The sequence below is a fragment of the Balaenoptera physalus genome, assembly GCF_965194825.1.
Source record: "Balaenoptera physalus genome assembly, chromosome: 11".
In the NCBI taxonomy this organism is placed as follows: domain Eukaryota; kingdom Metazoa; phylum Chordata; class Mammalia; order Artiodactyla; family Balaenopteridae; genus Balaenoptera; species Balaenoptera physalus.
The window spans coordinates 27,878,135-27,890,930 of record NC_138896.1 but is presented as its reverse complement, the minus strand read 5'-3'; the positions used below and the strand labels follow the sequence as shown (position 1 = coordinate 27,890,930).

General features: G+C 36.9%; 1 protein-coding gene across 10 annotated transcripts in view; it reads left to right on the top strand.

The window, feature by feature from the left end:
- The first annotated feature begins 44 nt into the window (after positions 1–44).
- The window catches only part of CENPQ (centromere protein Q), a 177,161-nt gene continuing 164,409 nt past the window's right edge, over positions 45–12,796 (top strand). For 3 of the 10 annotated variants that reach the window (XR_014250475.1, XM_082411709.1, XM_082411712.1), the window contains exons 1-7: positions 70–151; positions 4,238–4,380; positions 5,143–5,197; positions 6,260–6,380; positions 6,966–7,034; positions 7,584–7,713; positions 12,653–12,763. Coding sequence is in view for 9 of the 10 variants with exons in the window: in XM_082411709.1 (XP_082267835.1) it covers positions 4,279–4,380; positions 5,143–5,197; positions 6,260–6,380; positions 6,966–7,034; positions 7,584–7,713; positions 12,653–12,763 (588 nt within the window). In the remaining variant the exon portion in view is untranslated. Of the gene's footprint in view, positions 152–4,237; positions 4,381–5,142; positions 5,198–6,259; positions 6,381–6,965; positions 7,035–7,583; positions 7,714–12,652; positions 12,773–12,796 lie in introns of all 10 variants that reach the window. The other 7 variants (XM_082411717.1, XM_082411714.1, XM_082411716.1 and 4 more) reach the window with 4 other exon arrangements.

Here is a 12,796-nt window from a genome sequence, read left to right as displayed (position 1 = left end):
CGATGACGTTAGGGGCGTGGCTAGATTCCCGCCTCTCTCCACAAGTGTTTCCGGTTTCTACCGGTTCACTTCCGGGTCTCCGCGGCTTTGGAAGGTTTGGGCGCGAATTGTTCTGAGCGCGGCACCTGGAAGGATTCAAGAGGCGTCTTTGGTGAGTAGTGAAAGCGCTTTCCCTGACGCTGGCTCCAGTTTGGGGATGAGTTTTGTGTGCGGCGCCTTGGTGGCAAACTCGGCGACTCGTGTTTGAGGAGCTTGAGGTGGTTTTCAAAGAGCAGGGAGATCCGAACAGGTGTGCCCTTCGGAGCCAGTGATTGAAAAAGTGGTATTTGATAGTGAAGCCACGCATGGTTCCTCCCTCGTTTCCCCGAATCATCGTAATCCTTGTTCTCCCTGCTTAACCTCTCCCGCAGTCAGTCGTGGGGCTAAGTGCGGCCTTAGTGATGAGTGCCTTTGAGCCTTAAGGAAGCTGCGGTCGGCAGCGTCACCTCACCTAGGCCTCATTTGTCAAGAGGTAAACATTGTGTATTTGCAGTTTTGCCAGACGTCGTGCTCACCTGTTGTGCCCATACAGAGGTCTAGCTTGGTGGCTTCCACGAGTTTCAGCACGCTGGCAAAGAAAACAAGACAACCTAGAATACTTCCCTGTTTCCTACAGAGTAAAGAATACATTCCTTACTGCAGTATATAGTCTGGCTGCAAACTACAGTCCCAGTCTTTTTTTCTGTCCATTCCTCCCGTACACGTCAAAGCCTCTCTGAATTTTTTCTGCCCCTGAACAGACCAGTTTCTTTTGAAGTGTCTTGCCAACGGGCTTTTTTTCTCTCAAATGCTTTACTCCCCTTCCTTCTGGCTAAATATTGCAAAATGTAATTCAAATATTACTTTTTTCTCTGAATTCTGTATGTCCCCCCCCATACCCACACCAGTTTGAGATATTCACTCATTTGTCTCGTAACATTTGTCGCATTGTGTATAACTGAATATACATAGGAATTGTTTTCACGTGTCTGTAGCTACTACCACTAGCCTGTGGTTTCCTGCGGATCCAAAACAGGCCAAAGTTTACTCTTCCTTTTTGTATCTGCTACAACTAGCCCAACAGTAACAGTAGATTATTTTATTTATTGAGTTCTTACTATGTCCCAAGTTCTAGGCACTTTATGTATTCTGTACAAAATTTTAGCTTTACAAAAGCCTTTGATGTTGATACTTTTAGCCGTGGGGAAAGTGAGCAAATTTAGTTCCCCAAGGCTATACAGCTGGTTAAATGACAGAGCTGGGATTTGGAACCTGGGCAATTTGTCCTCATCCCTGGCTGGCTCTTGGCAATGCTTCTCAACCTCGGGCAGTTTTGCACCAGCGGATATTTGTCTGGAGACAATTTTGGTCTATCCCATGCAAAATGTTAATAGTGCTGAGGTGGAGGAACTTTCTGCACTATGGCTAATTGCCTCAAGTAGGTATCAATGAAAACAGAGCTTTTCAGACTGTCTGTGGTAAAGGACCAATTTTGGGTTTTTTTAAAATTTTTAATCAGTCACAACTGATACTTTTGTAAAATACAATTTTAAAGAAACTGAATACTAGCCAAACCCATGAAACGTACAACACCAAGAATGAGCCCTAATGTAAACCATAGACTTTGGGTGATAGGATGTGTCAATGTCGGTTCATGGACTGTGGCAAATGCACTGCTCTGGTATGGGATGTTGATAGTAGGGAAGGGGGGGTATGCTCGAATTTTGTACTTTCTGCTGAATTTTTCTGTAACCATAAAACTTCTCTAAAAAAGAAAGTCTTTTTAAATGAATTATTAGAAAAATTAAACTTAAAAAGAAAAAACAAGGCCAGTTATTTTTTGGCCAGATCTAACATACATAAAATTGTTGTCAAATTGCCATAAAAGTTTCTAAATGAATACTTTTAATGTCTATACTTTAAAAGACTGTAACAAACAGTTTGTAAATCAAATTTGGAGTAGCACTGAATTACATGTTACTGAATAAAGAATATCAAGAAAAACGATGAACAAAACCAAACTATAAATAAGTGCCAAATGAAAGAGAACGTAAGAGCCCACAGACTTCTGTAGAGCGTTGAGGTGGAGTGGTTAGGAAGGCTTTCAGAAGCAGGTGGCTCATGATCTGAGAGGAGGTTGGGCACAGACAGGAGAGAGCAGCTCGGGTAGAGTATGTGCACTACTCAAAGTGTGTTCCGGGAATCCAGTCTCTCTGGAGAGGGAGATGCAGTTGAGGAGTAGTGGGAGAGAAGTATGGAAAGCTTGGCAGGTCTAGATTTTTAAGGACTATAAATGTCATGGTAAAGAGTTGGGATGTTATAAGGTAGGTATTACGGAAGGATTTTTATTTTTTAATTAAAAAAAATTACCTATCTTGTTCCAAAATTTGGGATTGGAAACAGCTTGGTAGGGTTGACTTATAACTTTTCCACGCAGCGTCAGCTGCAGTGTATTGGCTCAGGTACATGCGCGAGGCTGGCAATCGTTGGTGTTAGCTATTGGTTGGGAGTTCAGCTGGGGCTTTTGCCTGGGTCTTTAGTTCCTCTCCGTGTTGGCCTTCCTCCTAGAGTGCTAGCTGGGTTTCAAGAGCAAATATTCCAAGCAAGGGGAAGTTGCAGCTGCTAGTCTCTTCATATTTGGGCCAGGAAACTGGTACAGAATCATTTCCACCATATTCTACTGCTCAAACCGCTGCACAGTCTGTAAGATTTAAGACAAGGGGACATATACTTCACCTCTCAATAACAAGAGTGAGAAGGAATTTGCACCATTTTTAGTCTCCTAAATGGAATGAGGACTAAATCTCAGCCTTCAATTGTTCTCTCACCTGGATGCTCTTCTTCAGTGAACAACTGTACTGTACATGGCAGTCCTTCCAGGAGAGGTCCACAGGCAAAACTCTCATATGGATTGGTTTTTAAGTAGGGGAAATATATGGCATGGATGTCAAGTTGAGAGAATTTGACATTTCAGGAATGCAACAGAGGAGACTGTGTGTAGAATAAGGTGCCACATTGTTCAAAAGCAGGGTAAAGTGTATTTTAGCTTCCACTGCTTTTTGTAACTGATCTGACATGTAGTCTCCAAGTATGGTTTGTGATCTTTCAGTTAATTCTTTCTTTCCCACTATTTTTGTCTTACGGGAAAAAGAAAAGCTTGAACTTTTCCTTTTAAAATTTGAGAGAATAGATTTATCCAGAGTACCCACTTTATTGTCTGTCTCTAAATTTGCGCGTATATTTAAATTGTAGTAATGTGATAAACTCTGAATTTTTAGAAAAGGAATGGTGACTGGTTTGTCTATATATCTAACTATATATGTCTAGAAAAATATGTATATATAATGTACACACCACACATACTTGTGTGTGTGTGTGTGTATGTGGGTTTGTGTTCACATGTACTGTACCAAACGTGTACGTAACTTCTTAGCTATCTGCTCTTTATGATCTAATGCAGGAATATATATTTTATCCCTCTGTTTCTTTTAGCAGAAATGAGTTTGGTGATAAAGAACTATTAAATGGGGAAAAGGAATTATTCTAAATTTTGTCATTGACATTCTCATCCCCACTCCGGTGCCTGTTTTGTAATGTGTGAGAAGACAGAGTAATCAGTATACTTCTGTGCTTTTGTTAAAATACACATAACCCAGAAAAAGTTAAAGCTTAACTTTTTAACTTTTTAATTCTTAATTCCTTATGAGTGAATTTATCACATGAATGTCTACAACGTAGATTCATGGTATAATCCTAAAAATTATCGTCTCCCATCTTTGACGTTAAGTTGAATGATAAATCCATTAAGCCTAAAATAAGAAGGCCTGAATGTTATTCTTTGAGTTGACATTATCTGTGACTAGAGTAAAACAATTTAGCACTATATATTTCCATCTTCTTGGATTTAAATATAGAGATAACGTTATTGTCTGGGGGAGTATAAAGTAAGAGGTGTAAAAATGTTTTTATATAAGATTTTTTAATGCCATACAAATGGAAGAAATTTTTAGGAATGAAACTGAATTAGATATCTTTACTCTAATGAGAACCAATGTTATTTGTTTTAAAATATATTTAAATGTTTTTAAAACACACAATACTATGCCAAAGCTTTCTTTATGATTTTTTTTTAAAGGCAAATTTGGAACATTTATAAGTAGTCTTTTTAACAAAATGTTTTTAATAAAACAAGTCTTTAGTGTTCTTTTCATCTTTACAGACATTTTGAAACACTGTTACAGTTGTTCTGTTTACATCAAGATGTCTAGCAAAGCAAATCCTTCTAAGAAAAGGTCTCAGCATTTAAAAAGAAATCCAAAAAGAAAAATTGATAATGAAGAAGCAGAGTTACCAGAGAAAGAGGTAATGAAATATCAAGTTTATCATTCAGGACTCTGATTAGAAATATCATCTGTTCTATGTAAAGCAGTATGTGAAGACTAAAGGTCAGCTTTACTACAAATTATAGTAATTCTTATTCCACATATATTGTTATATGGGAGCTGTTGCAACATGGTTTGTAAAAGTTCTCACATAAAAATTGTTTACCTCAATTTCTAAAGATATTGATCAGAGAATTCTTTAGGGAAGAAGTGCTATGGGGCATTGCTAAGGTGTTTAAATCCGAAGACTGGGAATGTAGTATACAGATTCTATGGCATTCATATGTTAAAAGACAAGAGAATCTGTCAATTGGTGGAGGAGATTTTTATTAACATAGAGAAAAATTAGTTTGGGAGGAATTAACTTCTTCCTACCATAAAAGAAATAATCAACAATTTTTCTCTATTTACCCTGTATTAGACAATGCCTATATTTGTTTTTCAGGAAAAGTATATAACACTATTTCACAGGCAAGATGAGTATGATTTCTTTAAAACATTCTTTGACACCATATGAAATTCTATTATACTTTATCACCATTGTTCAGGAGTAGCTTTAGTATATCCTCTGCTTGTGATAAATACACATCCTTTTTCTGTAGAAGTAGCAATATACTTTTTTTCTGTCTTGCCAGAAGGTATATGAATTCTCTCCAACATACATGACAAATCTATTGCAATAGCAGTATCTTTTTATCTAATGTTTAATTCTTTGTGCATACACATGTGTTTTTCCCTCTAGGTTAGAAACACAGCGAAAAAAAATAAAAGTCATCCAAAACATCTGTCTTCTGAAGGTATTCCTTTTCTATGTCTTGTTTAACCTATCTTTCCCAAGCTATCTATATTTATGAAAAAATTCTCAGTATCTTGTTTATGAGTTCTGCATAAGCAAAAGACAGTAATAAACAGTTACATTCTTATTTTTGCAAGAATAAGTAGCAGTGGTTGGTCAGTTCTTTTGGTCAACTGAAATTTTACTTACCACCTGTAGCAAAATACTGTGTAGGGTCCTAAGTTGAAAGGAGCAAGAGAAATTCAAAGTGTACCACAGTCTGAATTATTACTGATTTGTGATATACAGACACACCTACTGATTTCTCTTTGAGACAAATATGCTTCTGTTTCGCCACCACTATTTAGATTAGATTGGAACCACTGAGTTTGTCTGGAGTAAATTAGTTTGGAGTAGTCATCTTTACTTAAACATCACTTCAGCATGGAAGAATTTTCTGCCTCTCCTCACCCAAGACCAAGTTAGGTCCTCTGGTTTTATACTTCCATAGTGCACTGTACTTTTTCTTTTGTAATGCTTTGCATACCTGAAATGTAATTATTTAATCTCCCTTCTCTCCAAAACTAATCTTCATGTGAGCCAATAGTGTATCTCCTTTGTTTATTTCTTATAAGTAGAATAATATCAACAACCTAGTAGACACTGATTATCTGTTTGTGGTTTGGTTAATCTCCTTTGTTTCAGTTGCCATCCAGCATTTGGCAGAAATCATTTTCTAGTCTTCTCAATGAAGCCCTTTAAGTCAGGTCATTTCTGAGAACCAGACTTTTATGTTGAATCCTAAGAGCTGTAGCTTGGTTCTTTATTTAAGATTGTCTTGAGTTTGTATCCGCAATATCACTTAATAGTATTTTAGTTAATATAACAATAGCATATTCATATTCAATACCTGGCCTGTTATGGCTGTGCAATAAAAAGGAAATTAAATAGTTTATACAGCTTTATAATATTGGTTCTCATAATTCCATTAGCTCTTTTAGATAAATTTATATTTGAATCACTTTTTAAGTAAAAACATACAAACTTCTAGAAAAACCAGAGTCTCTTCTTTCACCGGTGACAGGACAAGCAAAGCGTACTAATCTAAAACAGGTAAAGATCGCAACCCACAAGAGAAAAACCTGGCAACCTCTTTCGAAGAGTAGCAGAGAACATTTGCAAACTATGATGGAATCAGTAATAATGTGAGTATGAAATTTTTTTCTATTTCACTCTTTTTATTTCTGCTTATATGTTTCCTATAGACAGTATCCTTTTAAATGTTATTATGTACTTTATGGTGATAGGGTGTTTTTCTCTTTTGCAAGATTTATTTAATGTCTTTTGATGGCCTTAGCATTCAGCAAAAATGTCTTTATTAATTTCATAAACTTGGAATTTCATCAGTGGAATAAAATTGAAATCTTTGCTTGATCTGCTATCTACAACTTTTTCTGGTGAGGGATACTTTAGGAAGAAGTTAGCTCACATTGACACTTTATGTGGAAGCTAACATGCTAAAAGGAATACAGAGACAGGATTCTGCCATCAAGGAGCTGAAATCTATCAGAGGAGTCAGGCCTATAAATTAATTACAACAATATAATGTGATAAAAAGAACTTAGATTATTCCTCTGCTTTAAATGTATTTAACATAAAAGAAAAAGTGATTGATTCTGCCTGGCTAGTAAAAAGGGGTACTTGAAAGAAATCAGAGAGAAAAAGTAAACAGATTATACTAGTTATGTTTCAAACTAATATTTATTCAATCCCTATTTTTTCTCTTCTAGAGCAATTTTGAGTAACAGTGTTAGAGAAAATGAGAAAATTCAATATCATCTGAACTTCCTAAAGAAAAGGTAATACAGTTATGCAATTAAAAAATGATTGAGATATAATTGAAAGGTTAAATGATGATTTGTCAGGGATTTGGGGGAGGCGACTTATTGCTAAGATTAGCCACTGTTAATAAAAGAACATTACAGGCCTTCCCTGGTGGCACAGTGGTTAAGAATCCGCCTGCCCATGCAGGGGACACGGGTTCAGTCCCTGGTCAGGGAAGATCCCACATGCTGCGGAGCAACTAAGCCTGTGCGCCACAACTACTGAGCCTGTGCTCTAGAGCCCACGTGCTGCAACTACTGAAGCCTGCGTGCCTAGAGCCCGTGCTCCGCAACAAAAGAAGCCCCTGCTCACCACAACTAGAGAAAGCTGGCGTGCAGCAACGAAGACCCAATGCAGCCAAAAATAAATAAATAAAATAAATAAATTTATTTAAAATAAAAGAACATTACAGCCCTTGGGAGTATGAGGGAAGAAAAAAGAGGATGACAGTATTTCAAAACAAGAAACAAAAATGATACTAATGGTACTCAAAAATAAAGTTATGTTTTTATTCTATCCATAAGATTGCTGCAACTGTGTGAAACCCTGAAAGTCCCTCCCAAAAAGCAGCAAGATTTAACTCATGTGTCAAGTCTACTGAAAATGGAAAGGGCACAGCACAGAGCTAATGAAGAGGGTCTGGCATTATTGCAGGTATGAAGTTTGAACAGGGAGTTCATCTTTAGAGGGGAAGGGGAAAAGACCAAAAAGTTTTTTAAATTGTCATGATATTCTTCTAATAACAAATACTAGATCTTGGACCAGGTTTTTCATTAACTTTTTTTTTAACAAAGCAAAAACTTTGCCTGAACTTTGGGCCTCTAAAGTTAAGACTATTTCTAATATATTTGTAATTAAGTAGCAGTCTTATTTTTTTCATCGGACTTTAAATATCAGATTATAGGAATTCATCACTAAATGCTGTAGCATTTCAAAACACATTATATTAGTTTTTCTGTCCTGTATATGCTACTTTATTGGCAAGAAGAACACAATCATCATCATTACTGTTGTTATAGTCATTATAGATAACATGTAATGAGGGCCTTCTGTGTTCTAGTCACTGTTCTAAGCACTTTACAGTTATAGCCCTTAATGATTTAAAGAGACCTGTGCTATATTTCACATTTTACAAGTGTGAAAAAGAGACATATGGGCATTTCTAGCTGAACCTTAGACAGACTGCTTACAGTTATGATGCAAACCTATTAGTCCGATTTCAGGGCAAGTGATTCTTAATCATTATTCTGTAGAAGACAGTGGGAGATAATATTAGCTGTCATGATAAACTGCAGGCTTTTAATTAGTGGATACTTGAACAATTAAGAAAAGCAACCTCAGGGGGCTTATTAAATAATTATTAAAACTAAAACAGATTGGACCATATATCCTTTTGCCATTTTGAAGTAGTTTGTAGATACGGTCTTTGTTAGCAATTCAACTTTGTAAATCAATAAGTTTGTTAACCTTTGTTAGTAAATACGAGGTGGTGGTAGTTTAAGCAAGGAATGCATCCCTAACGATTTCTAATAACTCACCATTCACAAATAGGTCATTCCAGATTTTCCATATGATTGAGAATAACAATGGAAGGATTTATTTGTGAGCAACAGCTCTACATATATTGTAAATTTATAGAGTGGTATTTTTTAGTGGTTGCCTCACTTTCTTCATTGTATGAGATTGTATTTAACTTTCATCCCAATGTTATTACTTTGCAAGAGTATATTCTCAGTACTGACACTAGCTCCCCCACTTAATGAACAGTTGGATAACATTAATATAGGTTAATTTTTAAATTTCAGCTTTGTCTGAGATATAATTGACAAAATTGTAAGATATTTAAAGTGTACATCATGGTTATTTAATATAACTATACATTGTGAAAAGATTCCCCCCATCTAGTTAATTTCCCTTGTCATCTCACTTTTTTTTTTTGATAAGACCATTTAAGTTCTACTCTCTTTCAATTATATAATACAGATTTCAATTATGTAATATCAGTTATAGTTACCATGTTTTACATTAGATCCACAAACCTTATTCATTTTAGCTGCAAGTTTGTATCCTTTACCAGCTTCTCCCTATTTCCCCCACCCCCCCCAGCACCTGGCAACCACTTTTGTACTCTCTGATTCTATGAGTTTGACTTTTTTTAAAGGTTATTTTAAAAGGTTTTAAAGTATAATAATGGTAAATGTTATTTTAACATTTAATATTTGCATAAAGTACTAAATCAGAGATAGTAAATAGTCTTTGATCAGAGACAGTAAATGATAGTGTGATTTTTGTAACACTGGGAGGCATTTCTCTTTAACACCTAAAACTGGATCTCCGTGTGCCAAAAGCATAAATAGAATTAAATGGAAAAAACTGTTTTTCTATACTCGCAACACTTCTGACACCAAACTTGTGGGGTTTTCATACCAAGCAATTCTCCACTTCTCTGTGGAAACCAACTGGGTGTCCTACAATTTAATTCAATTCTAACACTAACTACCTGGAGTTAGCACAGACCCCACAGGGTAAGGGCTTAGTCCCACAGAACTGCCCCCCACTTCAGATGCCAATGCAAGGCCAAGCCTCCGGTACTTCTGACCAACCAAGTATCAATTGGGGCTTCCCATGACCTCCTCCTCCGGTTTGATAATTTGCTAGAACAGCTCGCAGGACTCAGGAAAGCACTTTATTTACTATTACAGGTTTATTAACAAGGATACAACTCAGGAACAGCCAGAGGGAAGAGATGCATAGGGCAAGGTATATGGGAAGGGGCACGGAACTCCCATGCCTGTTCAAGCACCTCCACGTGTTCATCAACCTAGAAGCTGTCTGAATCCAGTAATTTAGAGTTTTTATGGAAGCCTCAGCATGTAGGCATATCTATTATTAACTAAATCTCCAGGCCCTCTCCCCTTCTCAGAGATCAAGGATCCAGGCTGAAAGTTCCAACCCTCTGATCACAGGATTTTGGTTGCTCTGGCAACCAGCCTCCATCCTCTATGAGTTATTCAGTAGCATAAATTCAGGTATGGTTGAAAGGGGCTGATTATGAATCACAAAAAGTGCTCCTCCCACTTCAGTCATTCAGAAAATGCCAAGGATTTGGAAGCTCTGTGCCAAGAATCAGGGATGAAAATCAAATGTATATTTCTTATAACATCACAACAGCCTAACGTTTGCTTCACAGTCAGTTAGTTACTCAGTTGAAGCACTGTTGGCATTTTGGGCATAAGAGTTCTTCATTGGCATAAGAGTCTTTGAACTAGGAGTTTGTAGGTGTTATCTGTGTCTATTAGTTTTCTCCAATGTGCCTTACTTAGAATGGCTTTTTCCCACTGCAGCCTAGAGTTACTGCTGGTGATGACTTTCCAAAACCTGTATCAGTTACCAGTAAGAGAAGTTGTGTTCATGCAATAAGGACACATTCATTGAACTCTCGCTGCTGCTGCTAGGGAAAGGCAGTGGTGAACAAAGTCTTTCAGATATACCGAGAAGATGGTATAGGACCTGCTGGGGCATAGTTTTTTTTGTTTGTTTTTTCATTCGTTTAATTAATTAATTAATTTTTAACTTTTGGCTGCGTTGGGTCTTCGTTGTTGCGTGCCGTCTTTCTCTAGTTGCAGTGAGCGGGGGCTACTCTTCGTTGCGGTGAGCGGGCTTCTCATTGTGGTGGCTTCTCTTGTTGCAGAGCATGGACTCTAGGCGTGCAGGCTTCAGTAGTTGTGGCTCGCAGGCTCTAGAGCACAGGCTCAGTAGTTGTGGCGCACGGGCTTATTTGCTCCACGGCATGTGGGATCTTCCCCGACCAGGGCTGGAACCCGTGTCCCCTGCATGGGCAGGTGGATTCTTAACCACTGCACCACCAGGGAAGCCCTGGGGCATAGTTTTTAATCTCTCTGATCTTACAACCAGAGTTAGCATAAGAAAATACTAGAAGAAGGACAAAAAGTAACATTTCTACAGACAACAAAAGCATGCCAAAAATATGTGTTCACAAAACAGATGAATGCTAACCTAATTTCCCAAGCGAGCGGAAAGAAATTTAGAAAAAGAATAGAAGGTATGAAAAAAGTCATAAATATTAGAAATACTAAAAAATTAAGTTATGGAATTCAGGAAAGAATTAGAGCTAAAAGAAAAAAAGCTTTTAGTAATGCAGACTAAGTTAGAAGGAGCAATAAGCAAATGAACAGAACAAATAATACTTAAATAAAAGGTAAAGTAAGGAGAAAATCTTAAGACTCAAAAAGAAAGAATGACATTTTTTTAAGGTATTGAGGAAAAGTGACAAATATAAAAGTTTGGCAAAAAAAATACAGCATGGGTATGGTATGAATACCCAAAGAAGATAACCAAAGCAATGAAACAAAATTAATTTTTTAAATTATACTGAAAAATTTTAGTTCTTATTACATTAACCCTTTCCTTCATTCAGTGCTATTATTCATTCCCTTTTGTAGTGTGTTGAATGGTGGCCCACCAAAAGATATGTCTAAGTCCTAATGCCTGGAACCCATGAATGTGACCTTATTTGGTCTAATAAGTGTAGCTCACAGACCCAAAGTCGTGGGTACTCAGGGATTAGCACACTATTCCTATAAGGGCCAGGTGATAAACATTTTACTCTTTGTGAGCCATGTATGGTCTTTGTTGCATAGTCTTGTTTTGTTTTTTAACCATCCTTTAGAAATGTAAAAACCATACATAGCTCTTGGACTGATCAAAAACAGCCTATGGGCAGTTGCAGACCTCTGCAGGTACCCTTTTTAATGGTTACTAGAAGCCATAATATATTTGTTGAGGAAAATTACTATAGTTGATGGTAAAAATTCAGCTTCCAGTATTTGGAGAATGATGTAGATGTAAGTATCAACCATATCACTCCTCAGGATTTAAGAGTTATTATTTCTGTATGACTTCTGTGTGGCTTCTTTACTTGTTCCCTGATCCCCAGGGGCAGTGCTATCCTTGGCTGTTGCTAGGACTAGATTTGAAAGCAGTACAGTGCTTAATACCATTTAGAAACCTGGAAGCTGGCTAACTCTATGTGTGGCCTGCAGTCAGTACACCCCTGATATCATTATACTCATTTCATTCATTTCTTATTTTCTCTTTGTTTTCCCCCGTAAGTTATATTTTCTTTTTAGGTGGGAAACTGCCACTCATTTTCTATTACTATCTCTGCCCTAATGTTCAGCATTTCTTTCTTTTGGCAAATGAAAATAGCACTCAGATGTTCCTAAATTAAAGTTAGAGTTTCTCTGCTGTTACATACCGCTTAAGGAATGCTCCTGTACCTGCTGCCATCAGTCCTTGGGCTCTGCTAGATTCACACAGGTCTTCCAGGTTATCTGATGCCTGCAGTTTTCGTAAGTTTTTGAGGAAAGCTTCACATACATCTTTGTTCCGTTGGTAAATCAATTTCTAGGGAGTCTGTTTTCTGAAAGAAAAATGAAAATTATCAGTTTCTTCCAGAAGTGTTTCAATATATAAGGTGTTTTTAAAATATGTATGTATATATTAATAGCTGTTTGGGTTTCATTTAATAATATATTTAATTTAAAACATAAGCTTTCTCTCTCTGATGCAGGAAGAAACAGATAAAATAGTGGAGACCATAGAGTCAATGACTGGGGATATTCACAGCTTAAAGAACAAAGTTCATGTTCTGAGAAGTGAGGTAGAAGAAGAGGAAAGGAAGGTAAAACAGGTAATTTTTTTTGAAAAAAGTATC